Genomic DNA, 26,956 nt, shown 5'->3' with positions numbered 1-26,956 from the left:
CTCTGCCAGGGAACTCACCTTGCATCCCTCCACAGCTGAAGGGGCTGACGACCAAGGCGGCGAAGGAGGAGGCCGTGGAGCTGCTGGGGCGCCTGGATCTGCTCGACAAGAAGAACATGTTCGGCAGCCAGCTGTCGGGCGGCATGAAGAGGAAGCTTTCTCTCGCCATCTCCCTCATCGGTGGCTCCAAGGCAAGGGAGGAGGGGCGGCCTGGCTGACGGCCGACGGGAGAGTGGGGGAGGGAAGGGCAGGAAGACAAGCAGTGTGAGAAACAAATCGTGGTGCGCAGATGGTGACCCTGGACCCCAGGAGAGAGAGAGAGAGAGAGAGAGAGAGAGAGAGAGAGAGAGAGAGAGAGAGAGAGAGAGAGAGAGAGAGAGAGAGGAGGGGGAAGGGCGAAGAGAACAAGCAGAGTAACAAGTCTTGGTGCGCAGGTGGTGATCCTGGACGAGCCGAGCAGCGGCCTGGACCCTGAGTCGCGGCGGTGGGTGTGGGACGTGGTGCAGGGAGAGCGAGGCCGCCGCACCATCCTGGTCACCACGCACCATATGGAGGAGGCGGACGTGCTGGGCGACCGCGTGGCCATCATGGCGTCCGGCAGGGTGGTCTGCGCGGGTTCTACATTGTTCCTGAAGAATAAGTTTGGTAGGTTGAGTTATACTACGTACAATACATGATCGTAATATGAAACACCTTAAAAAATTAGTTGTACTTTTATTTCTTTTAGTATGATGATTTAATGTATCAGAGCAGACTTTTAAAACGCCATAATTTTTGTGTTAGCCAGCGCTATTTTTCAAAGCCTTGAGATAACTCCCTCTCCACGTACCCAGGTGATGGCTACACCTTGGAAATTATCATGACGGAAAATTGTAATGTGGACAGTCTCAAAGAGGAGGTAAATAAGCACATGCCGAGTGCCGTCCTCCAGTCCATCCAAGGAGGGGAAATAAACTTCAAGCTATCGCCAGACACCTCTCTCTTCGCCCCGCTCGTCAACAGCCTCTCCTCGCGGAAGGAGGAGCTGGGCATCAGACACTTTGGTCTCTCGCTTACCACAATGGAAAAAGTCTTCCTAGGGTATGTTCACACCTCCATGAGCCTTCAGTATTGCTTCCATTCCCTTGAACATTATTTTCTCTCCTTTTCCACCTTTAATCTCTAATTTTACCTTTTTCCCCAGTTTGCGATCACGACTCCCGAAACCTAAATTAATTCATGCTAATTGGAAATTTCACATCCCCTTTCTTGAGGACTTCCCGATTCACTTGATTTGCTTTATAGTCGTTTGATTTTGCATCCTATTTGTAAATAAGACGATTAAAAAAAAAAACTAACCTAACGTTGCTTAGCTTTATTGTATGGAAGCCCTACAAGGTGTCGGTTTGCAGGGTGAGCACAGTGATGAAGAAAGATGAGGAGGAGCAGCAAACTGTCCTCTCTGGCGATGAGGAAGAACACACCCAGCACAGAGACAGCGTCTGTATGGAGGATGGCGATTTCGCCGGCAGCAAAGACCATCTCTCTGACGGTATGTCCGTAATGCAGTTTTATATTCCTCTATTTTCAACATTACACTATATGAACTTCACCTTCACTGGTTGCATTCTGTAAAATATTTCGTCATTGCAGCTCCAGGTGAAGTGGCTTTCCATTTATGAAACAGATAAACATTTTCAAAAACAGGAAAGGCTCAAGACTTGGAAAAGGGTTTGGAATCTCGAGTTCCCAATAGCAAAAACGCAATTTGTTTATAATCATTGTTTGATTGCAGGTGACTGGCGGAAGCTGACTGGAACAACACTCCTGCTTCACCGCATCAAGGCTTTCTTCATCAAAAGATTAATCTACTCCATCAGGAAATGGCCGCTCTTTATCACACAGGTAAGGTGATTCGTCCCTGCCATTCTCCGTAAAGCTTGTGAGAAATTACAGGCAATCTTTTTTTCTATTTTACAGTGAAATGCAGAAAATTAAGAGATGCTAATAAAACCTTTTTCCCTTTCCTGTGTCTTTTCCGTTCATGAAACATAAAAACATTCGATTAACAACCACAAGAACTATAGCATAGTGGATGGGCATCAGTGTTATGCTAGTGGTTATCCTGTTAGGGGAAGGAGAGGTTCGTCTCGTATTCTTGTATTGGAGGGTGTCAGTGTTGGCTCATCAACAGGGTCTGGTGCCGGTGGTCGTGACCATCGCCTGCCTGCTGGTGGACCGAAACTTTGATTTCTTCCTCTCGCAGGAGCCTCTCCTTACTCTCACTCCCTCTGTCTTCCCGAAGACCTTTTCTTTCGTGAGTGCTGATGAAGGCTTAGCAGACCTATCATCTCAGTACAAGGATCTCTTCACCGGCGAACACGAGGTATTGTTAAAACCTGTTAGATGGAAGTATGGTGAATCACTTTATGAGCTGTGTAGTACATGCCTTATACAGGGACTGCCATGCGTAACATACTGGCTTCCTGCGGGTTATGCTCCTGTGTTCTAATGTTCTAGCTATTATTTCATTTTTCATATCACTGAATGTAACTAGTAGTGCCATGGATTACATTTTCAAACTCATATCTATATATTTATCACACACACACACACACACACACACACACACACACACACACACACACACACACACACACACACACACAGAGGGAGGTGGGCGGTATCATCTCCAGAAATCCCTGACGAAAAATCATTTGTCGCTGTTGCAGGTGGAAGAGACAAAGAACATGACCGCGAGCCTTCTCCAGGCCGCCGATGAAAACCTTTCACGGTACCGAGAACAATATACCTTTTCAGTGAGTGTTCTGGGTCTGTCCATTGTATGTTAATGAGTAGTATCGTGTTGAATGAATGTATAGCATGCATTGTGTTTACGAAATAAAAAAACTCTCCTCCTCCTCTTCTTCCCTCACCAATCTCTACTAATTCTAGGCAAGTTTTCTGGATACGATTGACAACACAACGCTGCAGGTGTGGTCACAAACCATTCCCTTCCACACCGTGGGAATCGGCACCAACCTTGTGTCCAACGCTCTGCTCCGGTACGCCACCAACTCCACCAACTACACCATCACTACTGACAACTACCCACTGCCGCCCAACACAATGGTACTCGTGAAGGCCTGGCTCCTGAATATCTATTACTTATCGTTTGAGCAGATTTTAGACATGATAGATTATGATCACGTGGTAGAACTCTCAAAAGTGGTGGTCTGTGATGCGGGAAATTCCTAGAGATAAGTATTAAGTCCCATTTCTACTCAAATTAAGTGTTTTGAACTTCTTTCTTATTCTTCTCATGAAAACATCAGATGAGGATTTTTTTGCCCATCAAAATGCATGCAAAATTAATACAATACAATAAGGTTTGATGGAGGTCGTATTAATACAATGAATTTTATTTATGTATATATTTTTCCACCAATTTTTACTTTTTTTTTTTTGGCAACTTAGGAAAGAAGAAAATCTTTAATTGTAATATATGATTCTTAGGAAAGAAGAAAATCTTTAATTGTAATATATGATTCTTTCTCAGTCTTCTGCCCCGTAGTTTCTTACACGAACTAATCTGCTGTGGAGGATGAGCGATGTAGATGAGCAACACTTACATGTGGTTTGTTCTTTACAGTGGCAGTTCACGACGGAATTATCTGCCAGCTCCTTCATCTACCCAAGCATGATGTCCCTCGCCCTTGCCTTCCTCTCTTCTTCGTATTTAGTCTTTCCCTTACAAGAGCGTGAAACCAACACCAAACAAGTAATTGCTACTACATCGTTTTCTATTTGTTGTCTTTTTTTTTTTTTATGGATTTATCTTTTAGAAGTTTGTTGTACAGATAGGGAGATTTTTTTTTTTTTCAGGTGCAGGTGATGACAGGCGCTCCGGTGTGGGCTCTGTGGACCACCAACTTCATTTGGGACATGGGGATGTACATGGTGACTATGGTGCTCATCCTCATCACCTTCTTGGCCCTCGACCCCAGAGGTTACTTCACCACTGACGCCGCGCTAGGTAAAGCTGTCTTCTGCACTTCACTCTCTCCAAGACTCAATGCAGCACTCACTCGTCACGACTCATTCCTTAACCTACTTAATTATTTCAGTGCTATTTGGCGTACGTTTGCTTAATTCCTCCCAACCACGAGACATTTCTTCTATTTCTTCATTCATTTTCAAACATTATACTAACTAGAAACTGCAAAATCTATTCTTTTATCCCCTTTTTTCTTGTAATTGTTTATAAAGACTTCATACCTTGCTTTTAGTGCTGTGAAGTGTTGCGCATTGCAGCAAAAAGATTAATGTTACTTTACCCATATCCTTTGCGTGTGTGCTCAGGTGCTCTGGTGCTGCTGCTGCTCCTATATGGCTGGGGAAGCATTCCTCTGGCTTACCTACTTAGCTTCCCCTTCCAGACTCCCGCCGCGGGATTCGCCGTGCTAACCTTCATATGCATCGTGGCAGGTTAGTGTTTGGTCTCCACCTCGATCTCAGGCCATCGGCAGGGGACTCAAAACATGGGAGGGATGAGATGGGATTTAAAACATTGCAGTAATGAAATAAATTATGTGGAAAACGAAACTTCCTTCCGAACATAAGCGTCTGTCTCTGTGCACCACCACAGGCCAGCTGATGCCAGTCGTGGTGGCAGGACTGAGACTTGCTCACGAGCCTTCCCTTGACCTCGCCAGTGACATCATTCACTGGATCTCATCTCTCATCCCAGCGTATCCTGTTGCTGATGTAAGTCTGCTACTTTTTCCTCCTGTCTCTCAGTTCCAAAGTCCTTGCAAATATAAATATTCCTGGAAATACGCTGTCTTTGCTTCACAAGGGCGTGCCTTCCACAGGGCTTCAGTAAGATCGTGACCACGAGTATACACAACACCAAGTGTGACAAATTTGACAGCGCCACCACGCTGGAGCTGTGCGTCGTCCTCTTCCTCAGCAATAATGCCAGCGAATTTCTGCAGTGCTGCCGTCAGTAGTATTTTGTTTATAGTGGGGTTTATGAAGTTAAGAGAGGATATTCAACAAAGAGCTGTCCTCATAAATACCGATAAAGAGTAGCTGCAGAATACATTTTTTTTTTTTTCAGTAGTTAATGTCAATATTCACTATTTATTTATTCCCCATATGATGAGATCCTCCAATACTTCTACCATTAACCTGCCTCTACCAGTGTTGCGTGTACTGATAAGTTTCCTTCCCTCACAGCACCTCCTATGTGCAGTCACTCGGCGACTGGAAAATGTTTCCATGTTTATTCTTATTTATATTTCGACCACTCTGGCCTGGGCTCCACTCTTCTGTATCTGTTCGTGGATGGCCTCGTCTTCTTAGCGTTCATTGCCCTGATTGAGGCAGGCGTCGGGAAAAAGTTCTTGTAAGTCCACATCCAACTCCGGTTTACTCACTCTAGGAAGGTTTTCATTAGATTGACTTATATGAACAAAAGTCATGTAAAGTGTTAAAGGAATGGAAAACAAGCATTATCATATTTTTTTTCAGGCTTAAAGCTCAATATTGTAAGAATTTAGAACTGATTCTCTCTCTCCCTCTCTCTCTCTCTCTCTCTCTCTCTCTCTCTCTCTCTCTCTCTCTCTCTCTCTCTCTCTCTCTCTCTCTCTCTCTCTCTCTCTCTCTCTCTCTCTCTCTCTCTCTCTCTCTCTCTCTCTCTCTCTCTCTCTGTCTCTGTCTCTGTCTCTCTCTCTCTCTCTCTCTCTCTCTCTCTCTCTCTCTCTCTCTCTCTCTCTCTCTCTCTCTCTCTCTCTCTCTCTCTCTCTTTAATGGAGGTGCATGAAACCAAATTGTTACTGCAAATAGCTCTGCAGGGTTTCTTCTTATTTCAACCAGGCACTGGTGGCGCTCTTGTAGGATTTCGCGACGATCAGTGATTATGGATCCGTGGGACAACGTAATGCCAGATGATGATGTGGTTGCTGAGACAAATCTGGTGAGCTCTTTAATGTACGCAGACCATGGAAACCTAGAACTCACGGAAGCTTCCAAGGACACGACGATGTTGGTGCACAATTTGGTGAAGCAGTACTCTGGGTGCCTGGTGCGAGCCGTGAAGGGCATCAGCTTCCGTGTAGGTCGTGGGGAGTGTTTTGGTCTGCTCGGAGTCAACGGGGCCGGCAAGACAAGCACCTTCAAAATGCTGACAGGCGACGAGATAATCACAGGGGGAGACGCCAGAATAGGCGCCCTGTCTCTCAGCCACCAGAGAAAGAGGGTGAGACTCCCCGCTGGTAAACTTCCATGATCAAGAAAAAGTTCAGAGTTGATACTGGACAAAAGATTTTTATTTATTTATTTATTTATTTTTTATTTTTTATTTTTTTTTTCATATAAATACGCATTATTTATCAGACTCTGGTTGGTGTGTCTGTTAAACTTTAATCTTGAATTGTTCTCCAGTTCTTGCAGCAGATCGGCTACTGCCCCCAGTTCGACGCGTTTATGGGAGACCTGACAGGAGTGGAGATGCTGCAGTTAATGGGACGCTTGCGAGGAATGGACGAAAGGCAGCTGAAGACGACTGTTCCTGATTTAGTTAATCGCGTAGGACTCACGGAATGCGCGCTGCGTCCTTCCAGCACCTACTCCGGCGGCAACCGGCGAAAGTTGTCGACAGCGATGGCCCTGATCGGGGACCCTCCGCTGGTGTTCCTGGATGAACCAACCTCAGGCGTGGACCCCGCCTCCCGCCGGCGAGTGTGGGCAGCCATCAGCGAGGCAGTGAGCAACGGGCAGAGCGTGGTGCTCACAAGCCACTCCATGGAAGAGTGTGAGGCGCTCTGTTCCCGCATCACTATCATGTCCCGCGGAACTCTGCGCTGCGTTGGTACCTCAAGCCACCTCAAGGCCAAGTTTGGTCAGGGGTACAGCCTCCAGGTGAAGCTCAAGACGCATGGGTTTAGCATGGCAAGCAAGAAGGAAGATGATCGCATTTATAACGTAAAGGTGGAGGAAGTGAAAACCGTAATCAGCCATCACCTGCCGGGATCTTCACTCACCGACCAGCACAAGGTAATCATTCTCTACAATACTGTGACATTCTCTGCATTACTGTCACGTTGTATATTATAAGATTTTCGTAAAGCCTGAAGCCAATCTTGCAAACATGAAAAAATTCAAATACTTTGTTTTCAATAATTTAAGTAATAACACATCGCAGGGAATGCTGGCTTATCGGGTGCCCAACACCGTCACCTGGGGCAGACTGTTTGCTGTGATGGAGTCACTGAAGGCAGGTCAGGACCCAGAAGGCTCCCAAGCTCCTGTCTCACAATCTATGTCCTTGCCGTCCATTGTGGAGGTGTACGCCGCGTCAGACACCTCTCTCGAACAGGTGTTTTTGTCTTTCGCGAGGGAAGCAACGCAGCTGAGCACCCCGGGCCTTGCTGCTCCCCACGTGGTGCCGACCATGATGCCAGTGTCTCCTCAGGTAATTCCAGCCGTGGCCACAGAACCTCCCCAGGCAGCACAGACTATGGTGACGGAGCTTTAGCATTCGTGCAACGGATCACAGATGTCGACGAACCCCCTGATTTTAGTGTAGCAATGACCAACAGCAGATCTTCCCATTCGCTGGGGGCCTGACAAGCTACTTTTATATATGATACGCCTGTATGGTTGTGTGGTGCATTTGTGGCGGACAGAGACGGTGTTTTTGTGGTTGTAATTGTAGTAATATCAGTGGTGGTGAAAGCAGCAGCAGCAGCAGCAGCAGCAGCAGCAGCAGTAGTAGTAGTAGTAGTAGTAGTAGTAATAGTAGTAGTAGTAGTAGTGTTGAAGGAGAAATACTTAGGAAAAAGTCAAGAGGAATAATAAAGGTGACGTTAATTTATGGCATTTCTTACACTCACACTTCCGCGTTATGTAATCGAATCACGTCACGCTTTGAAAGGCAAAGGCCAACCATTGTATTCACCACGAGAATACTTAGGGCTTCAGTACCATCAAGATATTGTCTAAAGGTACCCAACATCCACTGGAATTTTTCTAACTACTGTTTCATAATTTCATATAACTGTTTAGAAGTAAGGATCTAAAGAATATAAAGAAATTTATTATCATACTTTATTATTTTAATGGCAAAGTCAGTCTTTGTGTCATGTAAATCTTTTGCCTGTTTTTCATTTAAGTTCATGTGTTGATTCCATACATACCTATTATATGATTAATGACAACAAAGTTTAGTAAATATAGGAAATATTGTCCTTCTGTATTCCGGTAAAAATGCAATAAGTGTTATCTATTCTTTCATTTGTATTGTTAAAACTACTAACTTGTTGGCGAAGGAATTTGATCACCAGACTTGTGGCTATTAATGAGGGCAGCAAAATGTACATACACAGGATAGGCACATATCTCGTTTAATTTTAGCATATTAACGGTAGTGAAAATAGAAATACGTACAGACGTGTTATTGACTTTCATTTCACTCCTAGGCTTGGTTTAGTTCCAGGCTCAGCATACTTCCAGGCTAATTATTAAGCTACAGTTCCTGTTTCTGTTAACGGTGGCAAAAATAGAAGTAAATAATGTGTTATTGGCACGTTAATCTCAGACCTAGGCTTAGCTTACTGCTAGACTTACATACTCCGAAACTTTAAATCACACTTAAATAAGCTTATTTACGATACAACCGATAATTAAGACCGTGACAAAGGAACAAATTAATTACACGAATATAGAAAATACGAACCACCATAGTGAAAGAAAATAGACGAAAAGGAAAAACCAAAACAACATGAAAGAATTAGAAAGGATTCCGTAACAAGAGCAAGAAACAAATGAGATTGGGAACCGTTGTAAAAGCTGAAATCTCAGGATGTCTCTGCTAAACTGGCTACGCGGGAGGCTCCACTTGTTTACATTAGATTTTTTGCTTAATTTCTACGTCACCGTTTGTTTCTGGAGATTATGGTGAGTGTAAATGATACTGTAAGATCATGTAGTGATGTGTAGTGAGTGTGGTGTATGAGAAGCGTATGATAATGACTAAAAATAAGATAGAGAGAGATGGTGGGTCTTGTGTTGTGACCAAGGGTGCACTAGAAACGTGTATGACATTAAAAATAAGATGAGATATCATAGATTTTATGTAGTGACTGTGTTGCACGAGAAACTTATATAACATTACATGGCTTTAAAAATAAGCCTAAAAGAGAAGTTAGCCTAAAAGAAAAGCCGAAAAGAGAAAAGTCGTGTGTAATGATTATGTTGCACTAGAAACGTATATAATGACTAATAATAAGACGAGGGATGATAGATCTTGCGTGTCTGTCTTCAATACTACCACATTTTTATTTTGTTTCCATGAACGATGTGGTTATAATTTCACAAGTGTGTTAGAGGCAGTATTCTTAATTAACGATTTGCCCCCTCATACGTAATCTGTGCCACATACGTAATCGGCATCATTCTACCTTGCAGTTTTTGAGAGGCCGAGTGTGTTTTACGTGAAATAAGTGAACTATACAGAATGGAACTAACATTAGTAACCATGGACATCTGCAAAGTATTGAGTTTTGATTATTTTGTAATTTGTTTGTTTATTTATTTATTTTGAAGGGCTGCCATGAAATATAAATAAAGAATGTACATGCACTCAAAAAGTTTCGTTACAGTAGGGTACAGTAGGGATGAGCGAGCTTCACACTGAACAACCTTATGACAGGATGATAGGATGTCCATGTATATAAGTTAATTTACTCTTAGTATATATACATGGTCATCCTGTCATAACCCGGTAGTCTTGGCAGGGTTGGTGAGCGTGTTCTACCAAGGCTCCGACTGTGAATCATGAAACGTTACTGTAGCAGCTCAAGTCTTACTGCTTCAATTGCCAGTGTCATTCACTTAATTCATGCAGGTCCAGCTACACTGCAGGGATACCAACATGAGTATCCTGTTATCAAGGAATGCTTCCCTGTTGTCTGTTTTGTGCTATATGTGTAACGATACTTTCTCTGAGTGAGTGTTCATACCTACCTACTCATAATGTACATATAACCCCGATGAAAATATATATAAAAAAATATCGCCACTGTTACAATGTGAGGAAACATGATAAATGGAGTATGTTTTACAGGAAATGACACGATATGTTGATCCTACTAGTGTGGAAGGTGCCAAGCAGGAACATATAACCCCCTACTACACTGTAACTTACATGGCATCTCTACCATTTCTGATAAGCAAACAGGCCTGCCAACACTCCACTGACCCAGACAAAGAATTTCAATCATCCGACCCACGGGTGCCGATGCCTTTTTTTTTTTATTTTATTTTTTTTTATCGGTAGCCATAGAGCGTACACAAAGCTAACAGGATGGAAGGCATCTCGGAAGTTAAAAATAAACTCGGTAGTAAAGATTGTCACGGGTTGAATTCCTAGAGACGCTCAAAAGGTGACGTCAACATTAGATTTCCAGGCGTCAGTAAAGATCATAACCGGTGTGCCGCCCTGCCGCTGGGATGCACAGTGTGAGGAAAAGGGACTTGTTGCGTGTGTCAGAGAGTCTCTCATGATTAAGTAACTACTGCCGCTTATTACTCACATGCAAAAAAGTTCTGGTACTCTAAGACACAAGGTTTTAGAAGAGAATTTTCTGTTCTTTAGGATATGTTTCCTCATGAGTTTTCAGTTAATCTCTCTCTCTCTCTCTCTCTCTCTCTCTCTCTCTCTCTCTCTCTCTCTCTCTCTCTCTCTCTCTCTCTTGTATGTCTGAGGTGTGACTAGCTGCGTTCTACTTTAAATAGTCCTCATTTTTTTTATCTATTTATTTTAATAATTTTTACATATTTTGCATAAATATGTCGACTATTCATACCTACAAAAAATAAGAATGAAAATTACTGCTTTAAATGCTGTAATTATAAACTACGTAAAATTCAAAATTAATTAATTATGCAAAGTAACTTTGATTCCTTTATAGCGGAAGGCGCTGCTGTAGGTGAACAAAGGTGAGATAAATAACGAAGTAAACTTAAACACTGAGGCTTGGCGATCCTCACGAGGGACTGGCGGTGGTGAAGGACAAAGGTGTGGCCTCAGGCTGGCTGGTCACCACTTCTCTCTTCTCGTTTTTCCACTGACGAGTTTCATCTGCTATTTCTGGAAAGATAAAGTGTAGCTCGAAAAAGGTTGCAAGCATGACTTATTATTTTACAACATACTGGGATAATAATGGAAATCAAATTAAAATCAAAAGCTTTTCTTCTTATCAACTCCTCTAATTGACTGTGTTCCCCTCTTTCTCATCGCCGCAGTGTTGCATCTCTTGTTATCTTCTACAGCTATTTTCATGCTAACTGCTCTTCTGATCTTGCTAACTGCATGCCTCCTCTCCTCCCGCGATCTCGCTGCACAAGGCTTTCTTCTTTCTTTCACCCCTATTATGTCCACCTCTCTAATGCAAGAGTTAACCAGTACTTTCAATCATTCATCCCTTTCTCTGGTAAACTCTGGAACTCCCTGCCTGCTTTTGTATTTCCACCTTCCTATGACTTGAACTCCTTCAAGAGGGAGGTTCTAAGACACATATTCTTCAGTTTTCGATGGATCTTTTGATATCTCTTTTGGGACTGGCACCTCAGTGGAATGTTTTTCTTTTTCGTTTCCCTTGGCCAGTGACCCTCTTACGCGATATATATATATATATATATATATATATATATATATATATATATATATATATATATATATATATATATATATATATATATATATATATATATATATATATATATATATATATATATATATATATATATATATATATATATATATATATATGGCTTCTCTGCACACACACACACACACACACACACACACACACACACACACACACACACACACACACACACACACACACACACACACACACACACACACACACACACACACACACACACACACATATATGTGTGCGTGTGTGTGTGTGTGTGTGTGTGTATCGTTGTTTCAGTCCTATGGATGTCATTCTTATTTTCTGACGTCGACGAGAAAGCTGGAAAACCTGTCTGTGGAGGAAGCGGATGAGCCTAAAGCACCCCTGACGCCACTCACCTTTTGCTTCGTCGCAGACACAGCAGATATCACAGTCATAACCAATGGAAAAACTGTTAAAACATTCAGTATTACAGTCGCAGCAGCAGCAGCAACAGTTGCTGTCGCAGGTACAACAGCAGCAGTCGCCACAGTCAGTATCGAGAATGTCACCCATCGCTGCGCCGCGTGTGATTGCAACAAACTTATAAATCTCCAATAGTGTAGGGACTTCCAGCTGAGGGTTGAAGAAGTGGGTTGCCATGTCTTCTTTGTGATGAAAGTCATCACAGTGAAATTCCACTTTAGAAAAAAATAATTGAAGTTGGTTCAGGAGCACCCTAGATGTCAAAGATGGGTTCTGTTTTATTTGTCTTTCTTTTTAAATAAATATACGCACTGAATGGTGCCATCAACTCTTCTCTTTAATTTCTCTTAATGTCAAACACCTCAATAATTTCATTTGGTTATCAGTAAGGGGAGCACAAAAAAAGAACAATGTGTCAGATGCTATCGCCTCAGTGCCATTGGAAGAAGACGATAAGAGATAACATTATCAACATATCTTAAAAAAAAACCCGAAGGGTATATTTCAGTCACGAGGATCGAGTTCTGTGAAAAACGGAAAGTGTTGTGACGTATTGATAATATCATCACTTCCGGCCGTTTGGAGAAACAAACAAAATGAGACAGAGAGAGAGAGAGAGAGAGAGAGAGAGAGAGAGAGAGAGAGAGAGAGAGAGAGAGAGAGAGAGAGAGAGAGAGAGAGAGTATAAGGGCATACACAACGATAATATGACTAACAAACATAAGATTGGGTAACTCCTGCCCCTGTTAATGTTTTTTTTTCTCTGTAGACAACAACAGTACGCTTTGGTACATTTTGATTACTGTTAAGATACACGTGTGTCAGTGTATACCTCTCTCTCTCTCTCTCTCTCTCTCTCTCTCTCTCTCTCTCTCTCTCTCTCTCTCTCTCTCTCTCTCTCTCTCTCTCTCTCTCTCTCTCTCTCTCTCTCTCTCTCACACACACACACACACACACAAGCAGACGCGTGACTTGTTTCTTGTTACATAAGGAAAACAATGTCCAAAGCTTGATAATTTTTTTGCATAAACATATTGAGAATAACATACAATATGACGAAAAAAAAAAATACAATGTAATAATGTAATGATCATCCATAAAATAAAGCTGTCAGACAGCTTCTGCAATCATATTTACGTTACAAATACAAACACATGTAGTAATCTCCATTATTGTTTTGGCAGAAGGCACCGGAGGTGACACGTTAGGAAAGTAACAAAAAAAAAAAAAAACGACGTGGGTGAGATAGGCACCAAGGCGCGCCGTTCCTCAAGCAGGATCGCCGGTGGTGTTTGGCAAAGCTACGGTCCCTGGCTGGCTGGTGACCACCTCCTCTTGGTCAGCTTCTTTGTTTTCTTTCTTCTTCTTCCTCCGATCATCATTAATTAAATCTGAAAAAATATATTTGTATGTAGACGTAGGCAACCCCTGCGGCTCATTACATTTACCTGATTTTTACATCATGGGATGGCATTGAAAATGGTACAGGTCTTGTTTTGGAAAACCTCCGTCACTACGGAAAGGCAATAAAGGAAGGTAATAAGAAAAATGCAAATTGGTGATAGTTTGAACACATCATGTTAGGCCGTATCTTCTCGGGCAAGTGTTTCTATCGAGCTGTTGTTAATACTTTACCACCCTTCAAAACTCTTAGTGGACGAGTAATTTTTGTTCAATTTTTCCCAACAAATAATTACAACAAGGAAATGATCATTATTGTTTATAACTGAAGCCATTAAATCAGGAACGCCTCAGAAGAATCAGCGCAGCTTTGTGATAACCTGCTGGCCGTCTGAGGCCAACGGACGGTGTAGAAGTGAAAAGACAACGTTATGCCGGACAGTGTGAGTAATTAAGTACTGCGTGGCTTTGTTATTTGAGGTGGATACAGTCAAGATTCCATGCACAAATCTGTCTCGTCCTTCAAGAGTACAATTATTTTCTTTTTCTTCCCTAACAAAACATGAAACATACAGTTAATTTTTTTATATACATTTTTTTTTATAAGAAATCAGTAACAACGGCATGTAGTGGTTACTTTGACGGAAATATTAGTGATATTATATATACAGTAGGCGCGGTCGATATATGCGCGGCAGGAGGAACGTATATAAAAACAGCGCTTAATAAAATGCCCCTGCCATCGCGTTATTTGTTGAGAGATCTGGCAACACTTTTACTTAGCAATTCAGTGACGTCTTTCCTCCAGTCTCCGGTCCCCAGCACTCGGGTGTCTTGTGCCCTGGCAAGGATATGAAGTCTGCATCTGTATGGTACTTTCTCCCGCCAGTTTCTTTGCGAGGCACGCTTCCTTCTAACCCCTCTACTGTTAACCACGCTGAAGAAAAAGCAGCTCATAAAAGCTCAGATAGAGGTCATGCATGCCCTCTACAAGGAAGGAAAGTCTAATCGGTGTATTGCCGAGAATATAGGAGATTCAGTCCGTACAACTCAGTTATGGTCGCTGGACCCGGTTCCTTCCCGACCCCTATGGCCATCATAGGAAGAAAATGCTGCTTTCGAACAGGAATCTGTCATCAAAAAGGCAGGTGAAGTGCAACCCGACCCTTACAGCAAGAGAATTAAAGCACAAAAAAACCCCAAGATACTCGGTGGTGTGGCAGTACGCACTCTTCAAAGTAAAGTATATATATATATATATATATATATATATATATATATATATATATATATATATATATATATATATATATATATATATATATATATATATATATATATATATATATATATCACCGAGGTGGTAAACGCTTAACGTCATCTATCATGTCGGTTTCTCAGACTGGCGTGGTAATTTCACTACCAGCATCAGAGTGCACGCAGACATACGCCGCCACTGCGCGATGTCCTCATGCTCTCAGGAGTCTACGAATATCATCCCCATCTTGATGTATATTGGACATTGTACTTTGACCAACACCGATGTTATGCTGGTGTCTGTTTAATCAAGTGATCACATCACTGTCTCGGAATGCATGATATTTTTTTTTCTGTAAGCATAGAAAACCCCTTGATGCAGAATATCAGTGAGGTCTGCAAACACCAAGCGGTCCCTAGGTCAAGCAAAATGTTTGTCATGTCACCCACCTGTCGTGTCGCTCATGCAGAACCAGCAGCAGAAATTGCCATTATTGCAAGAGTCGCAATTACAGTCGCCACAATCGCAGTCCCCGCAGTCACAGTCCCCGCAGTCACCACAGTTACAGTCCCCGCAGTCACCACAGTTACAATCTCCACAGTAGAAGTCACCCATCGCTGCGACAAGAGTGGCGACAGGAAGCAGACTGTCTGATGCGTTATGATGTGAACTTCACAGGAAATTTAGTTGTCATATTTTCTTTTCTATTGAAAATATTTGTTTTATAATGAGGAAATTATGTGGAAATCCACCCTAAGCATCTTGATACCACACGTGGAGGAATAACTATAATAACACGTTACCCTGTTGTGTTCTGATATTATGTGGGTGGATCTTCCCATTGGCAGTTCTCCCTTCTACTAGATGCCGGACATCACCACTTTGTGTACAACTGCGTACGTACTTACGAAGTTTCTTTCTTTATTTATTTTGTTCATTGAAGAACACAGCAGGGAATTCTTTGTTTTTCCTTCCTTCACTTGTTCATTATTTTGAATTGTCGAGTATAGCTTCAGGATATTACTGTTCAGTCCATAGTCACGTATACTACTTCAAAATTCCTACTGCTTCTTATCGACCATTAGCATCATCCCAAAGTAATTGAAACGTTCAGTATATATATATATATATATATATATATATATATATATATATATATATATATATATATATATATATATATATATATATATATATATATATATATATATATATATATATATATATATATATAGGAACCTTAGGTTTACAAACTGTAGCTGGAAGGGAGGTGGCATAACACTGGATCCATTCCTATTTCTTCTCTCCCTACCATGTGACCTCATCCCTCCCTCCCTCCTGTCTCAGTGTTTCCACTAATCCCCATTGTCTTTCTCCAGCCCCAGCCCCGCCAGCTCCTTGAGAGCAACGACAATGATGAAACGAGTATAATATGATTCAGCTGCAAATAACAGATTTATGTAATGAGTTCAAGTTTGATACAATTGAATGTAATACGTAACAGTATTTCCTTTCAGTAACTAAAGCTGTAAGCACCACAGCATTCCATCTCCTCAACACACCTCTCCCAAATTAACAAATTCCACAGCACCCGCTCTCCCCACGCTGCCCTCAGTCTGCCTCGCCTCTTTTTTATTTTTTTTTTCCATCTCTTGGTTGCCATTCTGCGGCGCTAATTGTCCATCTGTTATCAGTTTGACGCATCATGTGTCCTGCCTAACTCAATATGCTTTTTTTCTTTCCATTGAAGCAGAAGTGCCCTCAACAATTTGCTCTCTAATCCAAGTTTTTTTTATTTTTTTTATTTTTTTTATTTATTTATTTATTTATTTTATTTTTTTTATCTCTCCATGCAGTCCCAAACATTATTCTCTCCATTGCTCTTTGTGCTCATTAGTTTTCGTTCTACGGCTTTAGTGAGGCTGCAGCTCTCCGAGCCATATGTGAGGACTGGTAAAATTAATTGGTTCCCTGTATGCTTTTTTCTTTATTATTGAGAGTGGGAAATTACTCTTCATTGTAATGTTTGGTTTGACAAAAAAAAAAAAAAGCTCCATGCTATTCCTATCCCTCTGCTGATTTATTGTTCATGGCTTGGGCTCAAACTATTTTTTTCCTAAATAAATGCCTTATATTCCTGAACACTTTTATAACTTCATTCTCGATTTTAATATCTTTGCCTGGTTTAAACTTATGGAACACTCGTTTTCTTCATATTGATTCTCAACCCTATATACTGTGTGTGTGTGTGTGTGTGTGTGTGTGTGTGTGTGTGTGTGTGTGTGTGTGTGTGTGTGTGTGTATATATATATATATATATATATATATATATATATATATATATATATATATATATATATATATATATATATATATATATATATATATATATATATATATATATATATATATATATATATATATATATATATGTATGTTTTTTTTTTTTTATTTAACAATACATCACATGATGTCATCCTTAAATTAAAAACAACACTGAAATTTATATTTGCCTTGTGTAATCTCTTAATTCATACTTGACATAGTTTATATAAATCACAGAGGAAACCGTGTCATTGCTTGCTTGCTTAATAATTACCAAGCTTAATCACAAGGTTGGGTCATAAGTCACACGTAATGGCATTGTGGCTTTGGACAAATGGAATACAAGGGAGTCAGCATTCCCAGGCTCACCTGGCTGGCTGCCCCATGCGATGTGATGGTCATGTCTGGAATTCGTACAGTGGCTTAAATCTACTACCTATAAGATGTTCGTCAAAATACTTGAGCATACTGCTACGATATTAGTGCATAGCGGACTGCAATGTTGATAGGTGAGGTAACACATTGTGGCAGGTAATTCCACATTACAACTGTTCTCACACCACACTTCAGTACATTAAAATCCCTCTCATCCAGCATTCGAGTATCCGGCAGCTTCAAGTATCCGGCACATTTTTTCCTGAGCCTTAAAATCAATAAAAAATCAATGTGTACTCATAAAATCGATTAAAATTCCCGCGCGAGGCATACTTTGTCCCCTCACCACCAGAGCGCACTGCTTCGCGCCACCCGCGGCCCACTGCACTGAGTTTACTCAGTGACTCAGTCCCGCGTGTACACTGTTTATCGCCTGACGCCTTCATCATGCCTAAAGTTGTAGAAAAGAGGAAGCGTGTTGTGCTTATACTTAAGCAGCTGATCAGATCAGCTGATGATTAAGATCAGCTGATCTTTGTTATAGTAAGATACGTGAGTGTAGGGTGGTGATTGTGGACATAATTTCACTTCTATTCAAGTATCCGGCAATATTCAAGTATCCGGCATGTCGGCGGTCCCTTTGATGCCGGATAAGAGGGATTTTACTATACATGAAAACGTATGATCCTGATTCAAGGAAAGCCCATGAGTAGCTCGGTCACACTGCTATTTAACCATTAAACTAATACATAATCTACCACCTGAAAAGTTCATCACAGTATCAATGACAAGTACATTATGAGTTGATAACACAAAAAGAATAAATCCTTATTCCACTTGGGATTAAGTAATCAGTATATTGCTGAGCATGATCAAATACCCATCTTGGCAACATATATGCGAATAAAATGCTGCGTGAGTGGACAAATCGCACTTCTCCCCAGGTTCTTCAGTGCGATGGCTAGTGCTTTATCACTTTGACTGCTTGGTGGCGCTGCCTTCGAGCGACGACCAGCTCGCCCATTGGTGTGGACCGCAACCGTCCTCCCCGTATTCAGAAACCTTGTCGACATACAGGTGTACCTACACCTGCGCTGCGCTGACCGGTGTGCCATCGTGCACGCATACATTTTAAATATTGAGGTGCAGTTTTCTACCCAGCTCTGTGCTGCGTCGCCTGTGTCACCGGCGTGTCATTGTACGCCCTCCCTAAATATGAGGACCAGAATTGTACTTGAGATCTCACCAGTGCTAATTATAACTTTAAAGGTTACTTCAGGATCTGTGACCATTGTACAAAGCTCAGAGTGTCGGTGGGAACAACATCGGAGGCGTCACTTGTCACCACCAGGTCAATAGTAGTAGTTTAAGAGAGAGAGAGAGAGAGAGAGAGAGAGAGAGAGAGAGAGAGAGAGAGAGAGAGAGAGAGAGAGAGAGAGAGAGAGAGAGAGAGAGAGAGAGAGAGTGTCAATGTTACCATGGTCACAAGTGGGTGGTGACAAGTGACACCTCCGATGTTGTCGCGTGGTAACATTAACACACTCTCTCTCTCTCTTGAACTACAGTATAACAGTTACCCGGTGGTGTTCTGTACATAAAGGATAATATAGCCCGCCCAGCTCATAGGCGGGAGGCTCCTCGGTACGATACCGTTATATTCCTGCTATATTATTATTATTATTAAACATAACGGAGAAGGCAGAGTGGGACGAGCGCAAGCGCTATAAGTTGCCAGATGACAACCCCCACCCACCTTGACCGTAGAAAGAAGAAAGGAAAAGCATTTAGCACAATAGTAGGATGAAATCAGAGCAGGAGGAGAAAATAGGTTAAACAATTATAAAGAACGCCTCAACGAACTGAGAATTATTAAAACTCACAAAAAAATTCAACAAAAAAAAATCAACAATTCTGACTTATTTAATATATGTCAGACAACACGAGTAAATGTAGTATAACTACTAAAACTTGATGGTATAAAATCACAGGTATAGTTACATAATTTATCACAGGTATAGCTGCAAAAGCAACCAGAGTTTAATTGACTAGACTCTTCAAGATTTTGTTCGAAGCAGACTTGAATTTTTGCACATCACTCGCAGCGCATGTGCCCTCGTCAAGCATGTTCCAAAGTCTTACAGCACAAGGAACAAAGCTTCGCTGAAACTGACTGGTGTGACACCTAACCTGCTGTAAGCAGCGCGCATGTGAATTTGACGCAAGTCGAGTGTTTCTGGTGGGCACAAATGCATTTGGGATGGAGGCATTCAGCGGGTGAAGCTGGTTGGCATGGATCTTATATAGCATGCAGACACTGCTGACATTGCGTCGGTGACCAAGATCCCAAGCTGCTTCGCCACCACAGAGGAACCTAGCGGAGGAGACAACTCTGTCAATGAGACGGAGGTGGGACACAGCTGCGGAAGACCACACAGGAGCACAATACTCCAGCAGTGGAAGAATAAAACACCGGAAGCAGCTGGCAGAGATAGACTGGTCACCAAAAATCCGGTAAGCCTTCCTCACAACACCAAGCTTTTGCGAGGCAGAACTGACAAGACGCCTGATGTGCCGTTCAAAAGACAGTTTTGAGTCGAATCTGACACCCAAAATATCAAGCTCATCACATACTGTCAGAGGCGCGCCATCAACAAGCAGAGGGCCGTGAAGGGGATTTAGCGTGCGAGAGCGTGAAATACACAAGCATTTTGATTTTGATGCATTCAGTTTCATGTTCCAGGTGCGACACCAGTCAGATATACGTCTGAGATCCTCATTCAGGGATGTACTAACATCAAGACGTGAATTCGGTGACTCAACAGTAGCAACAAGTGTCACATCATCTGCATATCCGTAAATAGGATTGCTAGTGATTTGTAGTAGATCGGAAGTGTAGACATTGAACAGCAGAGGTCCCAGTACGCTACCCTGGGGAACACCTGAGTGGACGCTGTACCAGTCACTGTAGCAACTATCAACGCACACACGGTGGGTGCGGTGGGTCAAAAATTGAGTCAAAAATTGAGTCAAGATATATATATATATATATATATATATATATATATATATATATATATATATATATATATATATATATATATATATTCCTGAAAACATTTTATAACTTCATTCTCGATTTTGATTTCTTTGTCTGGTATAAACTTATCGAACACTCGTTTTCTTCATATTCATTTTCAACCCTGTATACTATGTATGTGTGTGTGTGTGTGTGTGTGTGTGTGTGTGTGTGTGTGTGTGTGTGTGTGTGTGTGTGTGTGTGTGTGTGTGTGTGTGTGTGTGTGTGTGTGTGTGTGTGTGTGTGTGTGTGTGTGTGTGTGTATATATATATATATATATATATATATATATATATATATATATATATATATATATATATATATATATATATATATATATATATATATATATATATATATATATATATTTATTTATTTATATATTTATTTATTTATTTATTTATTTATTTATTTATTTATTTATTAATTAATTAATTAATTTATTTATTTAACAATACATCTCATGATGTCATCCTCAGATAAAAAAACAACACTGAAATTTATATTTGCTTTGTGTAATCTCTTAATTCATACTTGACATAGTACTCAATGTTATATAAATCACAGAGAAAACCGTGTCATTGCTTGCTTGCTCAATAATTAACAAGCTTAATCACAAGGTCGGGTCACAAGTCACATGTAATGGCATTGTGGCTTTGGACAAATGGAATATAAAAGAGTCAGCATTTCCAGGCTCATCTGGCTGGCTAAACCATGCCCGCGCTCCCTATAAAAAAAAAAAAACTTGACGTGGGAGAGATGGCCACGTAGGCGCGGCGTTCCTCAAGAAGTATCACTGGTGGTGTTTGTGGTGTTTGACAAAGATACGGCCCCTGGCTGGCTGGTGACCACCTCCTCTTGGTCAGCTTCTTTGTTTTCTTTCTTCTTCTTCCTCCGGTCATCATCAGTTAAATCTGAAAAAAAAAATATATTTGTATGTAGACGTAGGCAACCCCTGCGGGTCATTACATTTACCTGATTTTTACATCATGGGATGGCATTGAAAATGGTACAGGTCTCGTTTTGGAAAACCTCCGTCACTACGGAAAGGCAATAAAAGAAGGTAATAAGAAAAATGCAAATTGGTGATTATTGAACACATCATGCTTGGCCATATCATATCGGGCAAGTGTTTCTATCGAGCTGTTGTTAATACTTTACCACCCTTCAAAACTCTTAGCAGACGCGTAATTTTTGTTCAATTTTTCCCAACAAATAATTACAACAAGGAAATGATCATTATTGTTAATAACTGAAGCCATTAAATCAGGAACGTCTCAGAAGAATCAGCGCAGCTTTGTGATAACCTGCTGGCCGTCTGAGGCCAACGGACGGTGTAGAAGTGAAAAGACAACGTTATGCCGGACAATGCGAGTAATTAAGTACTGCGTGGCTTTGTTATTTGATGTGGATACAGTCAAGATTCCATGCACAAATCTGTCTCGTCCTTCAAGAGTACAATTATTTTCTTTTTCTTCTTTAACAAAACATGAAACAGTTATTTTTTTATATACATTTTTTTTTTTTATCAGAAATCAGTAACAACGGCATGTAGTGGTTACTTTGACGGAAATATTAGTGATATTATATATACAGTAGGCGCGCTCGATATATGCGCGGCAGGAGGAACGTATATAAAAACCGCGCTTAATAAAATGCCCCTGCCATCGCGTTATTTGTTGAGAGATCTGGCAACACTTTTACTTAGCAATTCAGTGACGTCTTTCCTCCAGTCTCCGGTCCCCAGCACTCGGGTGTCTTGTGCCCTGGCAAGGATATGAAGTCTGCATCTGTATGGTACATTCTCCCGCCAGTTTCTTTGCGAGGCACGCTTCCTTCTAACCCCTCTACTGTTAACCATGCAGAAGAAAAAGCAGCTCATAAAAGCTCAGATAGAGGTCATGCATGCCCTCTACAAGGAAGGAAAGTCTAATTGGTGTATTGCCGAGAATATAGGAGTTTCAGTCCGTACAACTCAGTTATGGTCGCTGGACCCGGTTCCTTCCCGACCCCTAAGGCCATCATAGGAAGAAAATGCTGTTTTCGAACAGGACTCTGTCATCAAAAAGGCAGGTGAAGTGCAACCCGACCCTTACAGCAAGAGAATTAAAGCACAAAAAAAAAAACCCAAGATACTCGGTAGTGTGGCAGTACGCACTCTTCAAGACTACTTGCACAAAGTGTGTCACAGTACCACAGATGTGCTGTTCCCGAACCCTGGTTAACAAAGCGCCATAGACAAATGAGGGTCAATTTCGCTCGTCAGTACCGACACTGGATTTTGGAAGAGTGGAAGAAAGTACTCTGGAGTGAAGAGAGTACTTTTAATGTGAGTGATGGTGACCCGCGGTACATACGCCACCCCATTAAAAACCCCGATTCAGTCACGGTTTGGGGTTGCTTCTCCTATCACGACTTGGGGCGCTTAGCCTTTCTCCCAAAGAACCTCAGAATGAATCCTCACAACTATCTGGACCTGCTGATAGACCACCTTAACCCGTCGATGGCAGCGTGCCAGGCACATTTTTTTTTTTATGCAGGATGGGGCACCATGGCACAAAGCCAATCTAGAGACTGATGCTCTTGATTTTGGGAGTATTCGCTACTTCAGCCCCTGGCCTGGCAACTCCCCTGATCTCAGCCCAACAGAAAACCTCTTGGGAAAGGTCAAGTCCAGGTTGCAGAAATACGATGTTTCCTCGCCACCGAAGCTCAAGGAGCAGCTGTGGGACTCCATGGCTCAAATTTACCTCCAGACTGTACCAGGCTCTTCCGAAGCGAATGAAGCTTGTTAGGAAAGCAAAATATTGATTTTATTTTATTTATTTTATTAATTAATTTATTTATTTATTTATCTAGTTCCTTGAGCCTTCTAATGTACCCAGTTTAGTTCAAGGTTGAGGAAATCCTAACCGCGCATATCAACGACGCCTACTGTGTGTACATATATATATATATATATATATATATATATATATATATATATATATATATATATATATATATATATATATATATATATATATATATATATATCACCGAGGTGGTAAACGCTTAACGTCATCTATCATGTCGGTTTCTCAGACTGGCGTGGTAATTTCACTACCAGCATCAGAGTGCACGCAGACATACGCCGCCACTGCGCGAGGTCCTCATGCTCTCAGGAGTCTACGAATATCATCCCCATCTTGATGTATATTGGACATTGTACTTTGACCAACACCGATGTTATGCTGGTATCTGTTTAATCAAGTGATCACATCACTGTCTCGGAATGCATGATATTTTTTTCTGTAAGCATAGAAAACCCCTTGATGCAGAATATCAGCGAGGTCTGCAAACACCAAGCGGTCCCTAGGTCAAGCAAAATGTTTGTCATGTCACCCACCTGTCGTGTCGCTCACGCAGAACCAGCAGCAGAGGCTGTCATTATTGCAACAGTCGCAATCACACTCCCCACAATCGCAGTCCCCGCAGTCACCACAGTCACCGTCCCCGCAGTCACCGTCTCCACAATCGAGGTCACTCATCGCTGCGACAAGAGTGGCGGCGGGAAGCAGACTGTCTGATGCGTTATGATGTGAACTTCACAGGAAATTTAGTTGTCATATTTTCTTTTCTATTGAAAATATTTGTTTCATAATGAGGAAATGCTGTGGAAATCCACCCTAAGCATCTTGATACCACACGTGAAGGAATAACTATAACAGCACATTACCCTGTTGTGTTCTGATATTATGTGGGTGGATCTTCCCATTGGCAGTTCTCCCTTCCACTAGATGCCGGACACCGCCACTCTGTGTACAGCTGCGTACGTACTTGAGCTTTTTATTTTTTTTTTATTTTTTTTTTTTTATTGATAAACACAGCAGGGAATTCTTCGTTGTGTCTTCCTTCACTTGTCAATTGTCGAGTATAGCTTCAGGATATTATTGTTAATTCCATAGTCACGTGCGCTACTTGAACTGCTTCATATCGACCATTGCCATGATCCCAAAGTAAATGAAAGGGAAGTCCCTGTTCAGTGTACAGTGATGTCATCCTCCTGCCTCCAAGGGCCTCTTGCGCGGTTGACTGCACCTTGACCTTGAGAATGACAATAATGACACACTGTAAAGTTTCTCCGCCACATACAGTGAACTGTGATGCTGCAACATTCTTTTCGCACTGTTTGGGAAGGTGCTGGTTCTTCCAAATATGTATAGACACGTTATAAAAGGCAGAACTTATACACTAAGGTAGAGATGCTATTGATAATCATTACAATCACCACGCACTGCTCTCCCTGGGTGCTTGCTAAGGTCAGTATGATTGGAATGTCGTTGACTGATGGCAATGAGTGGAGTACACCGACCAGTAGTGCTGGGCGGGAACCGGATCCGGATTCGGTTCCGACGTTTTCGCTAAGCCTTGCGTGGAACCTGTTCCAAGTCTTGGAGTCGGTTCGCCTCGTGAGTACTGATGGCTGATACTCGTGAGTTACAAATCACAAACTTATGCAGTGTTTAAAATGTGTTATGAATATTATTCAGGAAGTTTTGCAAATGGTATCTACAAGTGAACGAAATGGAGTGTAAAGGAATGACACATGAATAGTGTCCCTTAATCCGGTATTCAAAGAAATTGCATGAATGATATGAAAATATTTCGTTCATGATAGCCAATAGTATGCACCGATTTAGTGTTGCCATATGCGTAATAGTTTCTTAGCACTCTGATTGGTAGATGTCCTGTGAGGTAGGGTATAAATAATGATGCATGCCGTGGTCCTGTTGATAGATTAGAAGACCTTGAACACCATGCTATGATTAAACTGAAGGAAAACAGAGAAAATATTACTAGATACAACCGGAATTTTCCTCGTAGCCTAAATTTATATAATACTGTACCTGAATCGATATATAAATAACACTTACCACACTCACCTCAGGCAGTTGTAAAACCAAAGTGAAAAAATCGACTTCCTCCACACTCCGTCACTCCTGAAAAGGAAAAACAATATTAATACATGTATATACAAAGACCAATTGCGAGTATAATTGACCTGGAGAATTCGGGATCCCTTTCCCTCTGTTCCGCGCCCTGAGTTGCCGGGCTGGGGTGTTGTCTTACGCGGTTTGTGAAGCAGGGTGGCTTCCCGTGGGCAGCTCCTGCCCCGGCAAGGGCTGGTGACCACCAGCTCTGTCGGCAAGACATCTGGCAACGGGAAGAGGCGGGGAAAGACTGTGCATCACATGTCTAAAAACTCACAAGATCTGGGAAGAAAATAAATATTAATAATAAAGTTTAATGAGAAGGTAGATGAACTGCACACAAACCTAGTTCTCACCTTTGCTCCGCGCCCTGAGTCGTTGGGACGATGGGGCTGTCAACACGGCAGTGAGGAGCAGGGTGGCTCCCCGTGGTCAGCCCTTCCCTCCCGGCGAGGGGTGGAGGCCACCAGTAGTGTCTGCAGGCACCTGGCAGTGGAGAGAGGCCAGGGTGGACTCTGCTACATTTTACAGTAACATCGCTTATTATGTAAATATGTATATATGCATATAACCATGTTAAGGATAAAGGTGGCGGTTGGGTTAGCCAGGCTCTGCTTAAAAAAAAAAAAAAAAAAAAAAAAAAAAAATATATATATATATATATATATATATATATATATATATATATATATATATATATATATATATATATATATATATATATATATATATATATATATATATATATATATATATATATATATATATATATATATATATATATATATATATATATATATATATATATATATATATATATATATATATATATATATATATATATATATATATATATATATATATATATATATATATATATATATATATAACAACAAATGGACATCCCGACAAACAAAAACATACATCACAGTGACAGCTCACTACATATCCCCAAAGTGGATCCTCAAGTCTGCTGTTCTTGATACTGTTCGTATGGGTAAGTCCCATACAGAAGATAATATTGCAGAAGAGATAAGACTTGTCTGCAATAAATAGAACACTTTAGATAAAATTCACTCAATTGTGACTGGCAATGATGCTAACATGACTGCAGCAATAAAAGAAATGAATGTTCGCCATATCCCGTGCTTTGCACACACTTTGAATCTAGTTGTTCAGGACTCCATTAAGAACACTGAGGATGTCCAGAAGCTAAAAGAAAAAAATAAAGACTATTGTAAGTTTTTTCCATCAAAGCGTGAAGACTTCTGATAAGCTCATGCAGGTGCAAGAGCAGCAAAAGCAGCCTTCAAAGAAATTTATTCAGGATGTAGAAACTAGATGGAATTCTACATACTACATGATGGAACGATATTTAGAGCAACATGACCA

The 26,956-nt window shown here is 41.3% G+C and overlaps 2 protein-coding genes and 2 long non-coding RNA genes across 12 annotated transcripts in view; 2 read left to right on the top strand and 2 right to left on the bottom strand.

The window, feature by feature from the left end:
- LOC135100550 (phospholipid-transporting ATPase ABCA3-like) overlaps positions 1-8,438 on the top strand; it is a 32,776-nt gene extending 24,338 nt beyond the window's left edge. For all 7 annotated transcript variants that reach the window (XM_064003544.1, XM_064003539.1, XM_064003543.1 and 4 more), the window contains 17 exons: positions 36-191; positions 435-645; positions 834-1,080; positions 1,392-1,531; positions 1,775-1,884; positions 2,174-2,365; positions 2,712-2,798; positions 2,935-3,111; positions 3,632-3,760; positions 3,865-4,015; positions 4,342-4,467; positions 4,628-4,746; positions 4,854-4,983; positions 5,221-5,389; positions 5,860-6,241; positions 6,427-7,038; positions 7,187-8,438. In XM_064003544.1, the coding sequence (XP_063859614.1) occupies positions 36-191; positions 435-645; positions 834-1,080; positions 1,392-1,531; positions 1,775-1,884; positions 2,174-2,365; positions 2,712-2,798; positions 2,935-3,111; positions 3,632-3,760; positions 3,865-4,015; positions 4,342-4,467; positions 4,628-4,746; positions 4,854-4,983; positions 5,221-5,389; positions 5,860-6,241; positions 6,427-7,038; positions 7,187-7,519 (3,471 nt within the window). In that variant the 3' untranslated portion in view covers positions 7,520-8,438. The remainder of the gene's footprint in view (positions 1-35; positions 192-434; positions 646-833; positions 1,081-1,391; positions 1,532-1,774; positions 1,885-2,173; positions 2,366-2,711; positions 2,799-2,934; positions 3,112-3,631; positions 3,761-3,864; positions 4,016-4,341; positions 4,468-4,627; positions 4,747-4,853; positions 4,984-5,220; positions 5,390-5,859; positions 6,242-6,426; positions 7,039-7,186) is intronic.
- Positions 8,439-10,785: 2,347 nt separating this feature from the next.
- On the bottom strand, positions 10,786-15,598 carry LOC135100555 (uncharacterized). The gene is made up of 3 exons (XR_010268795.1): positions 15,264-15,598; positions 12,089-13,546; positions 10,786-11,134 (listed from the first exon to the last, which is right to left on the bottom strand). It is a non-coding gene; the product is annotated as an uncharacterized LOC135100555 (long non-coding RNA).
- A 5,487-nt stretch (positions 15,599-21,085) lies between these two features.
- LOC135100549 (uncharacterized) lies at positions 21,086-26,164 on the bottom strand. 3 transcript variants are annotated; one of them, XR_010268793.1, is made up of 3 exons: positions 25,921-25,935; positions 23,980-25,573; positions 21,086-21,505 (listed from the first exon to the last, which is right to left on the bottom strand). It is a non-coding gene; the product is annotated as an uncharacterized LOC135100549 (long non-coding RNA). The 3 variants fall into 3 exon arrangements; XR_010268792.1 differs by lacking the exon at positions 25,921-25,935 and adding an exon at positions 25,704-25,718; XR_010268791.1 differs by having other exon boundaries at positions 23,980-26,164.
- A 364-nt stretch (positions 26,165-26,528) lies between these two features.
- Positions 26,529-26,956, top strand: part of LOC135100944 (zinc finger BED domain-containing protein 4-like) — a 1,269-nt gene continuing 841 nt past the window's right edge. Inside the window, exon 1 of the mRNA XM_064004563.1 lies at positions 26,529-26,956. This exon is cut by the window's right edge and continues 337 nt beyond it. Within this exon, the coding sequence (XP_063860633.1) occupies positions 26,844-26,956 (113 nt within the window). The 5' untranslated portion in view covers positions 26,529-26,843.

Source organism: Scylla paramamosain, chromosome 5 (genome assembly GCF_035594125.1).
Source record: "Scylla paramamosain isolate STU-SP2022 chromosome 5, ASM3559412v1, whole genome shotgun sequence".
NCBI classification, from domain to species: domain Eukaryota; kingdom Metazoa; phylum Arthropoda; class Malacostraca; order Decapoda; family Portunidae; genus Scylla; species Scylla paramamosain.
Note: the sequence above shows the minus strand (reverse complement) of the source record. Positions and strands in the feature narration are given on the sequence as shown.